This window comes from Taurulus bubalis (genome assembly GCF_910589615.1).
Source record: "Taurulus bubalis genome assembly, chromosome: 5".
Lineage (NCBI taxonomy): Eukaryota > Metazoa > Chordata > Actinopteri > Perciformes > Cottidae > Taurulus > Taurulus bubalis.
Window position 1 is genome coordinate 8,460,472 of NC_136593.1, and position 19,513 is coordinate 8,479,984.

Genomic DNA, 19,513 nt, shown 5'->3' on the forward strand with positions numbered 1-19,513 from the left:
TATGTTAATACTTTGTAAATAAGGTATTTACATGAGTAGGACGTGTTCATCAAATTCACCTGATTTGTAGCTTTGTGCAGTATTTGTAAAATAAAAAATAGATACATGTATGTTGTCACTATTGTAGGCAGTACAGTTGTCCAAGTGATCCAACAAATGGAAATGCAAGGACAGATGCATAGTATAGATGAGCAAATACAAATATATAGACATTATGAGCAACTGTTATACTCAAGATGAAGCATGATAAGCGATAAAGGTACTCAATACTATTTGCAGAAAGAATAGGGATGATGCATACATAAACAATAGAAAAGTATCTCTGAAATCAGAGGTTCCTTAAGTTTATATTGGCAGCATTTTGAACCGACATGTCTTGAAGGTGGATACACTGAAATAACCAGTGACACCATATTCACTTTATCACTTCAATTTTGTGCACGTGACGCATTTAGATTTTTTCAGATTTATTGACTAGAGGAACCGGACATGTTTGAAAGAAAATCAACCAAGACGATAGTTTCGCGGCCCAGAAAAAACACATAGCGTTTATATTTACTGACTTGTTTTGATTTCTTCCTCTTCCACGTCACTAAACTCACAATGTCATAGTTTCAGTTTTGCAAAGTGATTTATCAGCAATACCACTTCAATGTACATCAATCTTATTGAGGGAGACTTTGCACCTTCGTAAATGTCAGCCTGTAAACCTGCCAACCCAGAGGACCTTTCATTTTGTAGGGGGAGTGCGGTGTATAAAGTGATGGTATGTTGATGACATGTTTGTCATGACATGTTTGACTCTCCCTCTAACTGCCTTCTCCTTGCAGGTCTATCTTTATACTTTGAAGATGGCCATGACGATCTGGATGATTGTGAGTACTTTAGTGATTTGAATTTGCTAACAAAACCACATTAAACAGCAGCTGGATTAATGTATTCATGTCTTGTATATGTGTGGAACTTTGTTTCCCCTCCCTTCTACAGAGAGGTGTAGGCAAGTGTCATCTTTCTGGGCAACCACATTCACTCATGTGAAATATAAAGCTGTCAATAGAATTTCAGGGTTTTACGCCTTGCTATTATTAGCTGTCATACAGGCCAACAGTCCCTGTTGTCTGCATTAGCGAGGGTGATAAAACAGCGTCTGGATCCAACTGCAAAGCCAGTGTGTATTTACAATTGGACCGTTAAATGGAATTATTAGTAAGACCTCAGGCTTTCTACTTTATTCACAGATTGAAGGATCTTCATTCCTGATTTAGCCAGACTCAGGTTTTTCAACATGGCACTTTGATTAGTGTGGTGCAACTGTTAGCCCTTGTTTGTCTTTTATTGGTTATCAGCTCTGTGCTTCAGAGATGGTTCCACTTTGTTTGCCGATAAAATAATATTTCTTTCCATATCACAGTTGGATTTGATGACTATGGTTCAGAGTGTGACGGCATCCGCATCACAGCCTTCCTCGATGCAGGACAAGACAACCTAACTCCTCTTGGGAGGCTAGAAAAGTATGCCTTCAGCGAGAATGTCTTCAACAGGTAAGTGGAACCTCTGGTGTTGTAGTTTTTGGGTTGTGAGGATGCATTTACTATATACAATTATATAGTACAATGTAAACTCGTAGTGAAATGCGTATGGTTGAACAGAAAACATTTTGCTTGCTAAAGCCCAGTTTAGACAAAAAATTACATCAGTGCTTTCAGACATAAAATTATGAAAAACCTACGGTTGCTGCACCTGAGGTTGAAAGTAAAATCATTTCTACACAGCTTGGATTGTACAAGTTGAAAATGTACAGTTACACGTTACAAAAAACTAAAACTAGCCGGATTTACGTTTTCATCCAGCCACAATTTTCCACAACATTATCAATACATTTGAAATGCATTTTCTACCATCTACACTAAGCTTACTTTTATTTTGCGGCGGTTGCTCATGTATATCTGCAGTTGTGTAGACGGGTCATAATATTTAGGATTTATTTTGCGAGCATTACCTTGAGTGAGTCTCGGCAACGAGGAAACATCTGCAACCTAGTGGGACTTGGTATCAAGGAAACATCTGGCCATTGTTATTTCTTGTAGAAAAAGTGATAAAGTTGTGGCCAGATATTCAAAAGATCTTTATCAGACGTTCTAAACTGTTCACCAATAACTTTTGCACCTAATTTTAGGTCTGTTTTTATATTGTATGCATTGCGTACATTTTAAATCATATTATTTGCACTGTATACATTTTTAAATCATTGCTGAAAGGTTTTATGTCTCTAATAAGTAATGGGATAATTTTGAACATGTCATTTTCTTCATATTTAGAGTAGTATTTGTACTGAGTCGTGGCTAAAATGTATCAGAAACCTCACATCAGAAAATGTAAATGTGAGATCAGCACGTCATCCAAACTCAAGTGATCTCCAGACATGTTTTTTCATAGTCTTCTGAAGGATGGTGCATTCCTGTGTATTTATTAATCACATACAAGCTTCAACTCTAGTGCAGTAATGTGAAATACTTAAAGTTGATCTCTGGTTGGATGGTGTCTGTTTGAAATATGACAATAGGTTTACAATAGTAGCAGCAGTTTGTTGTAGGTCATTAATGATGACACATTTAGATTATTTTTTATTTTTTTTAATGTGGTACGTTCAGCATGGTAAAAGGCTGCCCGGTGTATTTGAAATCCTATGCAAACATTTAACAGCGCTCTTAACCCCACACAAACATGGTTCCCCGTCTTCATGCTTTTCATGCTCGGCTTTGCAGGGTTCACGCCCTCCTGTCATTTCCCAATACGTGTGTGCGTTTGTGTGTAATGCACTTGACAGCTCTGTCAGAGCGGTGTGTCACGCTGAGTGCATTCAGCACTTGTAGGTATTGGCAGGCAGTCTACTAACGTGACGCTCCTGTTGCTCTCTAGGCAGATCGTGGCTCGCGGCCTGCTTGATGTGCTTCGAGAATTCAGTGACAATGAAAATGACTTTATCAGTGTCATGGAGACAGTTGCCAGAATGTCAGAAGATGGAGGTAGATGAATTTTCCTTTTCATCAATTTAGTTGTCATGTCTCTGTATAAACCTACGCTTTTTGACCGTGTTGTCGTCTTTCTGTCTGTTTTTATTAAATGCAACTCTTCCAGGATTTAATCTTCCCTTTGTTGCAAGCTCATAACGCTTGTTTCATTTAATGCACACCTTTTCTGTTTGCACATAACTCTTGTATTTGAATGTGTGTACTCAGAGCCCACAGTGCGAGCCGAACTGATGGAGCAGGTCCCCAACATTGCCATGTTCTTGCACGAAAGTCGGCCCAACTTCCCAGCAGCTTTCTCAAGATACTTGGTCCCCATTGTAGTCCGATATCTCACTGATCCAAATAACCAGGTGGGTTTCAAATCTACCACTTTTCTAGCTCATGTCTTACAGTTGAAACAACAATCATACTTTTCTCTGCTTTTTGTAAATATGTTCACTGGTGAAATTCATTCACAGAAAGAGTTTTATAGATTTTAATGTCCCATCTTTTCCAGGTTCGGAAGACCAGCCAGGCAGCGCTGCTTGTTCTGTTGGAGCAGGGCCTCATCTCTAAAGCTGATATGGAGACCAAAGTGTGTCCAGTTCTACTAGACCTCACAGAACCCAGCAGTGATGATGACTACAAAATAGAGGCAGTTTCAGTAAGAAACCTAATTTCTTCAAAAAAAAATTAGCAAGAGACCTTATCAAAAGAAAAAGGTCTGTGGTTTATTATCAGGGAAATTAATATTAGCTGAAAACCACATGGCACTAGAGGAACTGTAGAGAGGCACAGTAGATTTATTTGAATGCCTTACGGTCCATTATATCAGTCCATTCCTTTATCTGATCACCAGTCTAAAAAAAAACAACCCTATTTTGATGGCACATGATGGATGGAGAGATGAGATTAACTGTAATTTGTCATGTGTTATTGAACTGTTAAAGTTTACAAAAATGACGTGGGTTGAACGAATGAATTGAAAAATGTAATTTATAGTGCCTGATTTTAAATTTATTGCTCAAAGTTGAATATTACTTTTTATATTCTGTCGTATTTATATTCTACTTCTCAAACCAGGTTCAGCCTACTGAAACTTGCTCTCCAAACTCATATACACACACACACACACACACACACACACACACACACACACACACACACACACACACACACATAGTCTTCCCCTTTCCCTCTACGCTTAATACCCTCATTGTATCCCTTAGTGGACCATTTCTTAGCTTTCTGTAAAGCTTTCGGTTAAAATCTTCGGATCGAAATAGTTATGTAATTGAATCATTTTCTCTCCTCTTATAGATGATGTGTAAAGTTGTCACCATGTTGAGCAAAGACACGGTGGAGCATCTACTGTTGCCGCGCTTCTGTGACCTGTGCAGTGATGCCAGACTCTTTCAAGTCCGCAAGGTAACGAACGACCTCCAAATCATTTTCATCACCTCCTCATAGGTCAATATATTTTTTAACAGTCTGAAATGGCTTCAAATGATTATGAACCAATAAGACACAGCTGAGAAAAGTTATTTTAAAATGAGTTAATTGTGTCAATAAATTCAATAACACAGTCAGCCTTAATTCTGTTTTGCGCATCACTGCCTACACTGCGCTGTTTTCTGTAAGGAATGTTGTAGAATCTTTCTTTCTGTTGTAGTTGAATTAATTTTCCTTTTTTCTGGAGCCAAACCAAACTTTATAAAAAAAAAATTACATTAATACACAGGGTTGCAAACTCAATAATATGAAAATGATATGGAAATGAAACTCACTAGGTCATGTAAATACTGAATGAAAAGAAAATGCAAACCACTCAAGACATCTCACAAAAGAATTGCACATGGCGGTGATCGATCTGTCTGTCTATATAAACCACAGACACTGTACTGGGCTATTCCTGAAAGCAGAACCGTTACACTGCTTTTATAACACGGTCCTCCACACCGGTGTCAGCCTGTTCCTGGCGCTACTACTACGCAGGACAGAGGACAAAGACAAAACTGTTTGTATTGTGTTTTACAGGTCTGTGCTGCAAATTTCGGAGAGTTTTGTTCTATTGTTGGTCAGGAGGCCACAGAAAAACTACTGGTGAGAAGCGCCAATACTTATCTTTTTTATTTGATTTGAAAACTCAACAAGACTCCACTTTTTAAAATCTTCATTATGTAACATGGAATTTTAACATTGCTGTCCTTTCAGAATATCAGTAGTTTCTTTGCACCCTAGCTGTTGATGAATTCCATCACAGTTCATTCACTCACTGTTACTTTCAGGTTTAACTGACTTTGGTTTTATGTTTAGATGCCCAAGTTCTTCGATCTGTGCTCGGACAGTCTGTGGGGCATCAGGAAAGCCTGTGCAGAGTGCTTCATGATGGTCTCCAATTCTACCTCTCCAGAGGTGCGACGTGCAAAATTGTCCCCCCTGTTCATCAGCCTCATCAGTGACCAGTCTCGCTGGGTAAGACACACAGGAGAAATTATATTGCATACAATTACAAGCACACTTATAATATGATAAAGAGTTGTTTTCCTCACCACAATGTGCATCTTCTTCTCGATTTTGTTGTTGTTGTTATGTACAGTCAAATGTTACAATTAACAATCGGTCTTTTTCTGAAATCTAAAGTCATACCGAGAAAAAAAAAAATCTTTGTTTTTAAAACAAGTGGGAGGCAAATGTTAAGAAATAGGCAAACGGAGAAACGGAGCAATTTCACGTACTTTCAAAGTTCAATCCGTGTGTGTCAGCATGATATTGAAAATGACACGTGTACATTTTGGCATTGACACGTGTTTACGACGGTCCACGTGGAGTCCATTTATGACCACGCGGATCGTTTGCACCGATGGACATGTGGGATCTTGTCTGTGTATGCAGACGCTCAGCGTACTATAAACAGAATTGCATGCTGTTCCACTGTCTCTGTCTATTTATTATTTTGGACCATATCCAACCTCTAAAATACTTCCCCATGCAAAAAATCTTGTTCATAAATGAGTTGCGACGATAACTGATCGACTTTTGAGTTATGGAAAGTCTCTGTCATGGTGATACTGACAGATTCCCCTCTGCTCCACTTTTAGGTGCGACAGGCCGCTTTTCAGTCTCTGGGGCGTTTCATCTCCACCTTCGCTAATCCCTCCAGCACAGGCCTCCACTTCAGAGAGGATGGCGCCCTACTAGAGGTCGCCAGGTGTACATTGGACAGGTAAGACCACCTGACCTTCATCACCACGAAATCTTCAATGAATGATCTTTATTGCTCGAACTTTGGCAGAAATTGTATTGTTATTTCTTTTAGTGAATTTATTCTCAGGCAGTACTAAAATAATGTGCGACATGAATCTGAGATTGTTTTGTGCACAGAGTTACTGTTTTGCACCATTAGTCCTATGACTCATAGTTACTGGCTGTGATCTGGTCACGTCAGACCAGTTTTTTTTTATTTCTGTTCAGAGGTGTATTTTCAGAGACAGGAATACACAGACAAATCTTTTTTTATACGTTTATAGAGTTTGAAATTTCCTCATACATGCTTTAATTTACACTTTGAGTATGACCAACTTCAAACCAGGTTTTAAGGTTGACGTTTTAAGGTTGACAAGCTCAGATGCAGTTGGAAAAATGTAACTATCAGCTTTGGATTGTGAAGCTTATTCTTAACATTTACAGAGAGGCTAATGACAAGAAATATAGGATATCCTTTCTCCTTTTATTCTGTTTTAGATATACGGATCCACCTGAGTATTCTGATACATTTTGTTACACCAATTTCAGCGACTGCTCCCTAAACTCTCTGAACTGCTCCGAGATTAGCGTCTGCCACGCAGGAAGAACCATCGCTCACACCCCTCCCAACCAGGATGGCCGCGCCACACCGTCCCCAGAGCACGTGTCGACAGCCGACGGCGAGGAAATGCACAGCTTTGATGACAACTACACTTCGGTTCCAAGAGAGATGCGCGGCGGCTTCACCCGCACGTTCGCCAACAGCAACGCCAGCCCTACGACGACAAACAATGCTAAGAACACAAAAGACACGGAGCAGACAGACGAGAACTTTAATTCCTTCAACTATTGGAGATCTCCTTTACCAGACATAAGTGGGGAACTGGAAATGTTAAATAGTGAAGATTCAGAGGAGGGGATAGAGCAGAAGGAAAAGAAAGAGGAGGAAGAGGAACCCGATTTCCCTGATTCCAAGTCCAGCCCTGGCAAAACTACCAGTGACCAGATCCAGAAGGTCTTAGACTGTTTGCAACCACACATTGATGACCCTGATGTACAAGGTGGGTTTAAAGAGTCAGAATATCTAAGATTAGCTGTAAATATTTGTCAATGAATTGGCATGTAGACTTGAGTTGTGCGTGTTAATTTACCTCCAGCTCAAGTCCAGGTGTTGTCAGCGGCTCTGAAAGCAGCACACCTCGACAGCCAGGAAGACGACGACGAAGACGGCGCCGCGGATGACGGCCTGACTGAACCCGAGCCAGAAGAGCAGCCAGAAGAGCATCCCGAGGACGACATTGAGAGCCCGTCTGTGGAGAGCAAATCTGTGGAGGTTCAGTCTGAGAGTGAAGAGAGTCCCACAGAAGAGGAGCAAACGATGGAGCCTCCTCCAGCCTCGGAGTCCAGCCCTGTCCAGGAGCAAGGGGACGAGGAGACGCAGACGGAGCCCCTGGAGGACCAGGAAGAGTCTCCGCCTGACTCGCCTATTCTGGTACGAGTCTATTCAGATCTTTACAGCGTGTTAAGTTAGCTGTTGTATGTTGTACAGCTGACCAGATGTGCTCAGTAACCAACACTTATACTGGGCTTATGCTGCATATATAGTTGATGCAGAGGGTTTATGAGATTTCTGCAAGAAATTCATGTGTAGGTTTTGATTTTTAGCTCAGCTTGAGATCACCGCAACACATAGGACACAACAAATGTATCGTATGTGTGAGTGTGATCGGGCCCTGTATATATTAGTGAAAAGTTTGAAAATGAAACATTTGATTGTTTAAGTAAAAACTCATTTTATCTGGTTCATCTGTGGGATTGAGTTTTCTGAAGAGTAACGAGAAATGTAAGACTTTAATGTGAGGTGCGCTTACTTGTTCGTTAATGTGGGCGTGTGTGTATATTTTCCTCAGGAGTCTGAACTGATTGAGAGTGTGGAGGAAGAGGAGGAGGAGGAAGAGGGAAAGGAAGACTCTGCTCACAGCCCCATGTTTGAGGAAAAGCCCAAGATCCAGGTCAGTCAGCACTTCTGTCCTACCTCCCATAAATATGAATCAGAACCTCATAGTTGAGAGGGCACAGACTTGGATTCTCAAATAACTTTGACATGTGCATCCAATGTCTTTAAATCATCAAACTCTTAAATCTCTCACCCCGTCTTCAGAATGTTATCCCCCAGCAGCTGTTGGATCAGTACCTCTCTATGACGGACCCGGCCCGGGCTCAGACGGTGGACACAGAAATAGCCAAACACTGTGCCTTCAGCCTGCCGGGGGTAGCGCTCACACTGGGCCGACAGAACTGGCACTGCCTCAAGGACACCTATGAAACCCTCGCTACTGATGTGCAGGTAGGCAGAGAAATGGGTAAATGATGTGGGTTTAAATTTGCGGTTTGATTCTAAAATGAGGGCGTAACCACATGAGCGCATATAAGCACTCTTAAAGGAATACCATTTTTTTGAAGTGGGGTTGTAGGAGGTCTCCGTTTTGGGAAGAAGTTGTGACGTATTCAGTTTCTACTCTATACTAAGAACTACTAAGTCTCAATTCATAATTAATCTTGAAATTAAACCGTTTTTGTGGTTCATTATTTCAGTTTTAAATGTAAATATTTCCCCAGGGGACGAGCCTCAACCAAAACCACAAAGGCCCCCAGATGAAAAATCCCAATTTAAGCCATGTGACTGCAATCAGACTCTACGGAAGAAAACAAATTCAAACTATGCCTTTTTTTAATGGAAGGTTAAATTTAAAGTATTTTGTATTATATTATTTATAGTGTACTGGCTGTGGTAGCAGATGTTAGTGCTTTACTTTATAGATAACCATGCCTTTTAGCAGTTAATATTCTTTAACTCTCTAAGGAACTTTAAATTAGGATTAGTAGGATTTTCTATTGATGATGATTTGTTCTTCTTGGGTTTTATTGTTTTAGGTTTCATTAAATCTATTTTGCTTTGTGACCGCTCTATTGCAAATGTTTTAAGGACAGGCTCCAAGAAGTTTCAGGGGAGGATAACATATTACATTAGTTATCAAAAGAGCATCACATAGAATAGCCTAAATGTTTGTGGTTTGGTTAGAGAGAGTAGTTTGGGGAAATTTTTACTAATGAATGCCTTTTCATATATTTGGTGTAGTCTGAAGTTATGTCACAGAGCAATATTAGGCCATCTTGGCGCAATTATTGTGTGTCTTTCAGTTTAAATAACACCCTTGTGATCCCATAAGCGTTCAGGAATTGAGCAAAACTAAGCAAGTAGAGTAAAGTGGGGTGAGTTTTCCCAAGCTTTGTGTCGGGGGAGGTCCACAGTCTCAGACTTTGAAAACCCCTAATCTTATGAATTACTCTAAATTTAAATAAGCTTTTGTTGGCATGAATGTTGAGGTTACATGGTTGCCAAAGCTAAATTACATTTTTTTGAATAATTACATTTCGCACAAGAAAACAAAATGGATAATCACAAGATAACAAATACACATTCTAAACCGTACAATGATTGTACTGTTTAATTGACACAAATGATTGGATAAAGTAGATTAAATGAAAGCTAAGTGAGCTATTTTTCCTGATTGGTATGATGCAGTGATTCTGGACGTATGACGCTGGCTTTGTGAAGAAATCAATCTCTTTTTTTAGGAATACTGGGTGCATTTAGTGAGGAAGTGAAGGCTCTGCATCAACGGCTTGTCTATTACCGCGAGAAAAGCAAAGTTTTCTTTGCGTTTGCCTATTTCAACGGCTAGTCTGTGTTCACTGAGTCAATGTTTTCTTCAGCTGAGTCAATGTTTTCTTCAGAGTCAATGTTTTCTTCAGCACTACAGTGCTGACATACCGGGAGAGCGTATAGCAGCGTTTTAGGGATTTTTAAATATAATGAAGTGAGTGATGGTGATTTTGTTGTAAGAATTTCTCATTGTCCATCCGTCATATCACGAACGTCCCTCTGCGATATTCTAGTTTGCTCGCTCTGCAGTCAACCGCTGCTGTTGCAGACAAGCACAGCGTGCTAGCTCGGCTAATGGCCAATTGTTACAATGAAGTGTGAGCTTTCTTTTTGAGTTGCTTCTCAGTGAAGGCTTTGCATGACTTAATGTTATCTGTAGTCAGCCATGTTCAAGTGCATGTGACTGAGGATGTTATTGGGAAAGGTGGAATGGCAGGAGTGAAGCGGTGATGCGTTGTTGTTGTTGTTGACATGGTTGGAGTAAAAAGTTGGCACAAACTATGGATCATCTGTTTATTTTATTACCTTCATAGAGTATAGGAGCAAAGTAACCCTCTGTTACACCAGCTAAAACAAAAGCTATCTGCATGTATTCTTAACTGCTTAGTTGTGTCTCTTTAAATTCTTGGAACCACATTTACTGTCTGAGACAAAGCAGCCAGACAGATGATCAGCAGAGGAGAGAGCACAGGAGGAATGACTGATACTGACTTTAAAAACTTAATTCAGTATTATACAGATTTTCCTCAAACCATGCAGGCCTAGTTTATTGACGTCCTATGCTTGACTTGAGGAACAAAGCACTAGTTGTGCAGATGCCATGGTTGATGACGCATGAAAGAACGGGAACTGTACGAGGGGAAACGGGGCTTCACTTCACAGCAGCAGAGACAGCGTGACAACCACTCAGTCATGCTGTTGCTCATTGCTTCATCACAGCACTGAATGTCACTGTCGGCATGGCAGCATTGGACTCAGACCAAGGAGGAGTTCAGATAGTTTCTCAGTCACACATTTGTTTGTCTAAAAACGTTCCTACAATATTAGCATGTAAAAATAAACCAATAAAGTGGTTATTTTCCTCTTTTTTTTTTTTTTTTTTTTACCAAGACACTTAATGGCTTGTGCTATAATGTTTTTGTGTTTCTTTTCTCTCTACTTCCCAATCCTCAGTGGAAGGTGCGGCGCACACTGGCTTTCTCCATCCACGAGCTGGCGGTTATCCTGGGAGACCAGCTGACGGCAGCCGATCTGGTGCCCATCTTCAACGGCTTCCTCAAAGACCTGGATGAGGTCCGCATTGGGGTGCTCAAACACCTCTACGACTTCCTCAAGGTGAGATTATAGATTATTTATTATTTTATATATAGTGCTGATTATGCAAGCACCTTTCCAGCGTGGGAGGCTTGTAAGCTTGAGTTTGCGACATTACGTGTCAGCAATATTCATGTAAGAGAGGACAAAAAAATCCTCCCTAGAATTCACAGCACTGTTTGAATTTGAGTGAACTGTTTTTCCGCAGTTTTGGTTGACAGTTGAAGAAGTAAACCACAGTTGGATCCACTTGCTTTACTTTTGGTACCAGACAACTAAGCTGCTTCATGTCTTCTTCTTGTTGCAGCTGCTGCACGCAGACAAGAGGAGAGAGTATCTCTACCAGCTGCAGGAGTTCATGGTGACGGACAACAGTCGCAACTGGAGATTCAGATATGAGCTGGCAGAGTACGTCTCCTCTTCCAAGCAGGACATCATTACATTTAGGTTTTAACAGACTGACTTCTAATCAGTGTCTTGCTCACAGACAGTATGGTGGGCCGAAGTTTGTTCTCCTAACACTGTATACGGGGTAGATTCAATTTTACAGCAAATGTACTGTCGGTATCGCCTTATCAGCTAATTTCCTCAGTTTCATCTGTGACATGATGTTCAAAATGGCAGTTAAATACATTTTGGTATATTGCACTTCTATTTCCAGGAAAGTGTACATGTTTTTTCTGACTGAAGTCTCGCTCTCTGTTCTCCATCCAGGCAATTGATCTTAATCATTGAGTTGTACAGCCACTACGACGTGTATGACTACCTCAGACAGATAGCACTCACACTCTGCTCTGACAAAGTCTCAGAGGTCAGGTGGATCTCGTACAAGCTGGTAAGTGTACAATATTGATTTGCTTTTTTTTTTTCTTTGGGGTGGTTGAAAAAAATATCCAGTGAGAGGAAAGATGTTGGAAACTTGAAATGAGTTACACTGATGAACGATCTTCAGGAGGTGTTGTCGTTAAGTGAGACAATAATACTTGAAAAACAAGTCAGGCTCACTGTTTTCAGACTTTTTGCTAAGCTAAGCTAACTGGCTTCATATTAAACGGAACAGTATTGATCTTTTCTCAGAAAGAAAGCAAATAAGCGTTAAAATGCAAATGTCAGTGAGATTTTCTACTGTAGACAGCGTCACATGCTTTTATTTCATATGTTTGCTCATATTCTTTTAATCTTTTGTTTGTTCATTGTCTGCCTCTGAACTTAATTCTTAACCACCTTAAACTCAAAATCTTTTCCAGATTAATCGCCATTTTAAATCCCAAATTTTAAGCGTGTCATCTCCTCTTGTGTTCTCAGGTTGTGGAGATCCTGCAGAAGCTGTATGCATGTGGAGCCGATGACCTGGGCCTGAACTTCATCAACGAGCTCACCGTCAGGTTCTGCCACTGTCCCAAGTGGGTGGGGCGGCAGGCCTTTGCCTTCATCTGCCAGGTGTGCAACCCTTACCTCGCATTACGTTACCCAGATGATGGATCAGCGTCTCCCATAAACAGCTGTGTACCTGTCAGATGCTTGTCTGAGCTCCAGGAATTAAATGTTAATCCCATTTATTCTTCTTGGAACATTTGTCAAAGGGATTTCCCTTTTTTAATATATCATGAAAAACATACTCTTAATGTTTTTAAATCTAAAATGTTCAAAAGTAAAGGAATGATTTATGTAATCAAGTTTGTTCTTCTCTGTCATCAGGTTGTCTCTCTCCAGCTATGTTTTACGGTCATACTATAATGGAGGTTCATTCTCACCAAAGTGACTCTGTGTGTTTTCTCCATATTGTCTGCAGGCCATAGTAGAGGAGGACTGCATGCCCATGGAGCAGTTTGGCCAGCACCTTCTGCCCAGCCTGCTCAGCCTCTCCTCGGACCCGGTGGCCAATGTCCGCGTACTGGTGGCCAAGGCTCTAAGACAGAGTGTCATGGAGAAAGGTATTGTGAAAATGATTTATGTTGTCATTTAAAGATAAGGCTGAAGGTATTCTGTATGTTTGTTAGTATTAATGAATCAACAATGTCTTAGCGTGTCTTAAAAATTATTTTTTTAATTATTATTATTTGTTATGGGAGTTATTGGGTTACAAATATTTACTTAAATTTGTCCTCTTTTTTTTGTCAAATGTTACTTAAACATGACAACTGTATTTGTTGGCTCTCATATAGTATATTGCCTATGATCATCTAAAATGTAGGAAAATGTCCCCCAGTGTCTGATAGTTTTGGGACCGCAATGAAGCTGAGGAACAGAGGACTACATTATGTCAGGCTTTGGTTAACAATGCTAGCTAGTCTGCTCTGTCAATGATGTGTTTTTTGTCTTTTCATGTGATTTAAACAACCGCATGCTCTGCCTCTTCTCTCTGTTACGCACGTCACATGGCTTTTTGCTGGCATGTTTTTCCTTGGACTAACAGAGTCCTGTGTTTGGTGTCCAGCTTACTTCAAGGAGCCCGGCTGTGCCTTCTCTGACGAGCTGGAGGAGACGGTGATGGCCCTGCAGTCCGACAAGGACCGGGACGTCCGCTTCTTTTCCAGCCTGGACCCCAACAAAGGCTTGATGGACACGGCTCCCTTGATTTAGCCTCCTCCGCTCCCGAGACCCAGTGCAGCCCCACCTGCCTGTCTACCTACCTGTCATGTCGGACTGACGCACAGTCGGCGTAACCTGCAACACCAGCACCTGACCAGATCCCCAACCACTCGCCTGCTGAGCAGACCTGCACCAACGACCACTTGGGGAATCATGTCAGAGGATCAGATTACAATACTAAAGTATGAGCATGTTCAAACGACACAACCCAGACTCTGGTCGGGCACTACTTAGCGCACATCGCATTCACAACATAAGATGCATACTTCTCAGAGTATTCAGAAAATGAGCAGGACTCAAGAGGTTTGCTGCACCACGTTTGTGGGAGCCGCCGTATTCATGCCTGAACTTGTCCCCGCCCTCTTCCAGACTAACATCGACTCAATCCTTCCCCAATCACAGACTTGTAAAACTACGACGGGCTCTCTTTCTCCAAAGCTAATTGTAAGCTTGATTTAAAATTGCTGAATTGATTTTTTTCTTTTTTTTTTTCTTTCTTAATGCTTCTTTTTGTGGATTTCTTAACGAACAAGCGGGCGAGGCCTGCCTGACTCTGACGTGTGCACTAACTCAGGGGGACTCATCTGAACCTAAACAGCATTATTACCTTACACGATAAGCAGCAGCTTCTGGATCCCTGGTGAAAAGAAGAAGAAGAAGAAAAAAAAAAAAACTCCAGCTGTCTGCGCAACAAAACCAGCCAAACCAAGTAGCTCTGCTGGTGTCTCTTGCCTCATTTCCTCTAAAATGCCTCTGTTGTCTCAGATGTCCTTTGTCTTCTGAGATGTCCTCTGGGTTGTCGTCCGTTTCCCTTCTACAGTCTTCACTCTCTGCATTTCTCCACCTGGTCTTCATGGGCCACTGAAACCACTACTACTGCACAGAAGGAATAGTGATTCTGCCACTCAGCGTAACTCTTGATTAAAACCATATCTCAACGTTTTTGAAAGAACAACGTAAAAATCAGTTTATCCCCCCCCTCCTTGTGTCTGTTTACCAAAAAATGTGACACAACACGTTTCCTAACACGGCAGGAGACAAATAAAATACCTCTGTTTGGAAGCGACTGGCCAGTGTGGCATTCGTGTTGAGGGACATCAGCGGTTCAAACAGGCTCTGAATGTCCTCAATGGGCGAATCTTCGGTCGGCTAAAACATCTTCACAAGGGCTTGTGACACAGGGTGACGTAAATCTCAGAAAGAGGAAGAAAGCAAGCACACTGTTGGATTATGCATGTGTTGTCCCCCCCCCTTGTGTATAGTCTGTTCCGATTCCTTAAGGTTGACCTCCTGATGTTGAATTATGTGACCATGGTAGCTTTCAGTGGATCTGACTGACCAGTTGTACAGTAGGATATAGGAATGGCTGTGTGACGAGCCTGAAAGACACCTGATCATTTCTTCTGTCTTGGTGGAATGAATTTAAGTATGAGGTCTCTCGACATTTTGCAACTCTTTTGTACAGCTTAAACCTGTGGAAAACGGTTTGTGTTTATGGAACCAAGGCCAGTTTTAGTCGGGTTTTTACCCATCGAGATGTGTGAATATTGGGAGCAGTCACCAAGTCACTTTTTGTAGTCTCTCGAGCTTGTTTGTTCTCTCCTGTTGTAAATGGTAACCCCCCTTTTTTTTTTGAACATAGACATAACTTGAGAACTTAAGCTGATTGTGGTGTGCTGTGCATCTCAAGTCTTTCTTCCTTCGAGAGGAGAGCTCACTGCGGTAATGGCGGTGTCTACTCATCTCGTCTGTCTGCGATTTGTGTCCATCTCATTTTTTATGTAGTAGAACAGTTAATATATACATTTTATGAAAATTATTTTTCTTTTCAATTATGCACCACTGTTCAAAGATTTTATATCCTAACTTTACAAAATTTACAACCTTTGTAATATTCAATGGTTTCTTTTAAAAAGACATTTTATGTAATGTTATTTTTAGTATTCTGTAATTAAAATGATGAAAATGAACAAATTGTGCTCTAGTTTTGATTTGTAGTTTGTTAATGACTGTAAACATAAAGTACATGGTTGTGTAGCTGGTTATCTTTTTAAACATTTTAATTCATACACACGTCAGTGTTTTTATTGAGGGGGAAAAAACAATGTATTTCACGGTTTTTAGCCACAAACGTTCTAAATGTCCTTTACTCTAGAACTGCAATGAGTCAAGTTAGTAATACATTTTGATAATGAAGTAAATGTGAAGATTTGCTGATTTCCTGTTTTGTATTATTTAGTTTAGAAATGATTTGTAAACTGAGTATCTTTGGCTTTTGGTGGTTGGACAGAACAATATATTTGAAGGCTCAATCTCTGGAAACTGATGGACATTCTTTACATAGACAAAACAATAACTTAAATGCTGCCCTAATTGTCATAATGGATTAATCTGTCTACAAAATATCAGGAAATATATAATACATGTAGATCAGCAGTTGCCGGCGCTCAAAGCGGCATCTTCAATTTGTTCGTTTTGTCCGACCAAGAAAACGAAAACCCAAAGATCAATTGTAAAACTGGAACCAGCTTTTTTTTTTTTTTTTTTCTTTATTGAAAAGTAACTTTTTAAATACTTCGTCATCATTGCAAATTAATGTTGATCTAAAAAAGAAAAAAAACCTCTTTTCTCCCCTTCCCCATGTTGATTTCTTTGCTCTTCCTGATCGTGTGTCCGCAGCAGCAGATAAGAACTCTTGGCGTTTCTCAGTCTCATCTCCTTCTGAAAAGCAGCAGTTTGCGGTCCCATGTAGTGCTGCCGAAGCTCCGGATGAGCTCCATGCCGCAGTTTCTCTCCAGGTGCTCCCTGGCATGCTCGGCAACGTCCCCCCTGACCTTCAGGGTCTTAAAGTGGTCAAAGTCTGAGCGGCCCAGCTTCCTCAGCCGCCGAGCTGCAGAGCGGTAGCACTTCCAGGGCTGCGCCTCCAGCAGGAGATGCTGGCTGATGGAGGCCAGGCGAGAGAGCAGCTGCAGCAGGCCGGCGTCTCCATGGTTCAGGTGGACCCACATAGTGACAGCCAGGCACAGACACAGGTGGAAGTGGGAGCCGTCGTGCTGGTCGAGGTAATCCTGGAGCTGGTCGGTGTCTTTAGTGATGTCCAGGGGGATGAAGGAGATGCTGCTGGGCAGAGGGTTATTCTGCTGAGCCCTCTGAATGAGGAGCTCATCCAGGTCAAAGCCCAGCAGATGAACTTTCCTCTTATCCGATTCCTCCTGGCTCATAGGCTCCTGAACCAGATGCTTGTAAAAGGCTACACTCAGGTCCTGCCATTCACAGGGAGAAAGAACAGTGAGGACAGCATCTTGAAGATGAACTGTTATGCTTGACCACCATATGTATCACAGGCAAATGTGTACAGTACACAGATATTTCATAGAAGTAAAAGAAGCAATTCCAGTGTAAAAATACTATTATAGTACAAGTAAAAGCCCTGCATTCAAAATATTACTTAAGTAAAAGTACATGAGTGGCCCATTTCAAACTAATATATAATTGGATTATAATTGGCAATGTGTAAGCATTACTAATGTTGGTGCTGGTAAAGGTTGGGTTACTTTATACACTGTCGGGTATCTTAAATCCATATCAATACAACGTAACTAATTTGTTGATTATATTTTGTATTGATCTGAAATGGCATAGTAGAAGTCATGTTAACTAAAGCTATGACGCAAATGTATTGGATTCAAGTACATGTCCCTCTAAAATGTACGTTAGTGGAGTATAAGTATAAAGTAGCATGAAATGGAAATACAAAACCTCAAAATTGGTACAATGCTTGAGTAAATGTACTTAGGTAGTTACTGAATGTGTATTCAAGAGATATTCGAGTGTTGATCATGAAAACTGAGTTAAACACTAGATCTGATACTGTCGAAACGTGAGAAAACCAAGTGGAGAATAATCCAAACAGTTGAAGATGCATCTTAAGCAGTACTTGAGCCACATACCCCTGAATTACAGCCGACGTCCAGGAGCAGGGTGCTTTGCTGGCCGTCGCTGTGACCTAAATCCTGCAGTAAAGTTGAGGGGATCAGGCTCAGGCGGTTTTCCGGAGGATTGAAGGTGTAATAGTTTATGAAGTTGCCGTAGGGAGCGGCTCCTGGGTCATTTATTTCTTCCTCAGCTACGCTACTAGTCGAACATGTTGCCATTGTAAGGTGTGCGCCTCCAAAATACATCCGGGTGGAAACAGTGGGCTGCAGTGGAGGAGGGCCGACTGAGTTCCAGCTCCGTGTAGCTCGATTTGAATGAATGGAGAGAGCAACATTAGATGTTTGAATATCTCCATTATTTTGTATATAACCTATGGCCGACGTCGACAACTGTTCACACATTTTTGTTTCTACAGGTAGTAACCACAAAAGTTAGATAGCCAATATAATAACCACCGTGCCACCAGATCATGACGACATAATGTGGCGAAAGTTCAATGGTTGTTTTTAGAGGCAGTTCTTTATTTTTTGATATTTGTATTATAGTGTAAGACTTATTTTGTTTCGTTTAAAGTAAGAACAAACCAACATACCATGACCAGATTAACATAAGCACTGTCGTATTATCACAAACATACTTAACATCAAATGTAACTATTATGTAAGTCATAATTATGAGATACTAAGCCATGAGATAGTAAGTCACAATAGAGATGCTATCTCATGACTTCTAGGATCTTCTTTTTTTTTTCTCACAGTGGAGGAAATGGGCTTCCATAAGTAATAATTTAGTCATTAAAATACACAAAAAAAATATATACAAGATAACAAAATGTACAACAAATACCACCAGGTTAGACAATCCATAGTTTTAGCGAAGCTGTACTGAAGTACTCCCGGTCAGTAGGTGTCGCTGTGCAACTTTGCTCGTAGTTGTGTCCCCTCTGAGCTTCCGTACCTTACGAAACGTTAGCTCGCTTGCGTTTTGACTTCACCAGTCGGTGTGCTGACATTGAGGACAGCTACAATAACCTGTGTGCTTGTTATCGCTTCTTAAATTAAAAGGTGAGACCAGATTTAATCATTCGCTATAAGAAGAGACGTGACAAAGACGTGAGTTTTTTAGAAGTCGATACAATAGTGTACTACACTGTATGCATGTAACGACAGGTGACCGACTGCTAGCGCGCTTGCAGTAAAAAAAGACAACAAAGTAGCTCACTTTTTATGGACGTCAACGTTGAGTCAGACGTACCACACAAGTAGCCCCATCTCATCAATGCATCGTATACAATAAAGTTTTGCAATAAAACAAACGTAGTACAGCGTTAAATGGTGAGCAGGTTTGATGCGGTGTGTGGACCCACATTTCCTGGGAGCACCCATTGTTGCACCCAGCTGCCATAAATCATATTTATGAATTTAGTTGCGTCAACTCAGCCCCCGTTCTCTATCTACATCCTTCGAGCAACCTCCCTGCACTTTTGTTTATCATTTATATATGATATCGCTGGTTTTTGAAACAAAAAGGAACAACATTGAGCCTTTCCAAATATTTACTTTTATAGACAGTTAATCGGCTAACATAATGAAAATAAATCATCCTTTTTAATATAATTTAAAACTATTTAGTCAAATAATAGTCAAATAATATCGCCACTCCTCCTTACATGTAGTTAGGTGTCGGT

At 40.8% G+C, this 19,513-nt stretch overlaps 2 protein-coding genes across 2 annotated transcripts; one reads left to right on the forward strand and one right to left on the reverse strand.

Annotated features, from left to right (window-relative positions):
* Positions 1-793: 793 nt before the first annotated feature.
* Positions 794-14,178, forward strand: ppp4r1l (protein phosphatase 4, regulatory subunit 1-like; the record flags this gene model as incomplete). Its single annotated transcript, XM_079218281.1, has 19 exons — positions 794-875; positions 1,412-1,541; positions 2,920-3,026; positions 3,240-3,382; positions 3,529-3,675; positions 4,332-4,439; positions 5,049-5,114; positions 5,328-5,486; positions 6,113-6,237; positions 6,807-7,318; positions 7,415-7,749; positions 8,168-8,269; positions 8,419-8,604; positions 11,158-11,319; positions 11,606-11,706; positions 12,013-12,133; positions 12,604-12,738; positions 13,091-13,232; positions 13,736-14,178. The coding sequence occupies 19 exons, from the start codon at positions 794-796 to the stop codon at positions 13,879-13,881; spliced, it is 3,009 nt and encodes a 1,002-aa protein (XP_079074407.1). The 3' UTR covers positions 13,882-14,178.
* A 2,294-nt stretch (positions 14,179-16,472) lies between these two features.
* On the reverse strand, positions 16,473-18,044 carry bcdin3d (BCDIN3 domain containing; the record flags this gene model as incomplete). Its single annotated transcript, XM_079218049.1, has 2 exons — positions 16,473-17,153; positions 17,841-18,044. 2 exons carry the CDS (start codon positions 18,042-18,044, stop codon positions 16,602-16,604), a joined length of 756 nt encoding a protein of 251 aa, XP_079074175.1. The 3' UTR covers positions 16,473-16,601.
* Positions 18,045-19,513: the final 1,469 nt, after the last annotated feature.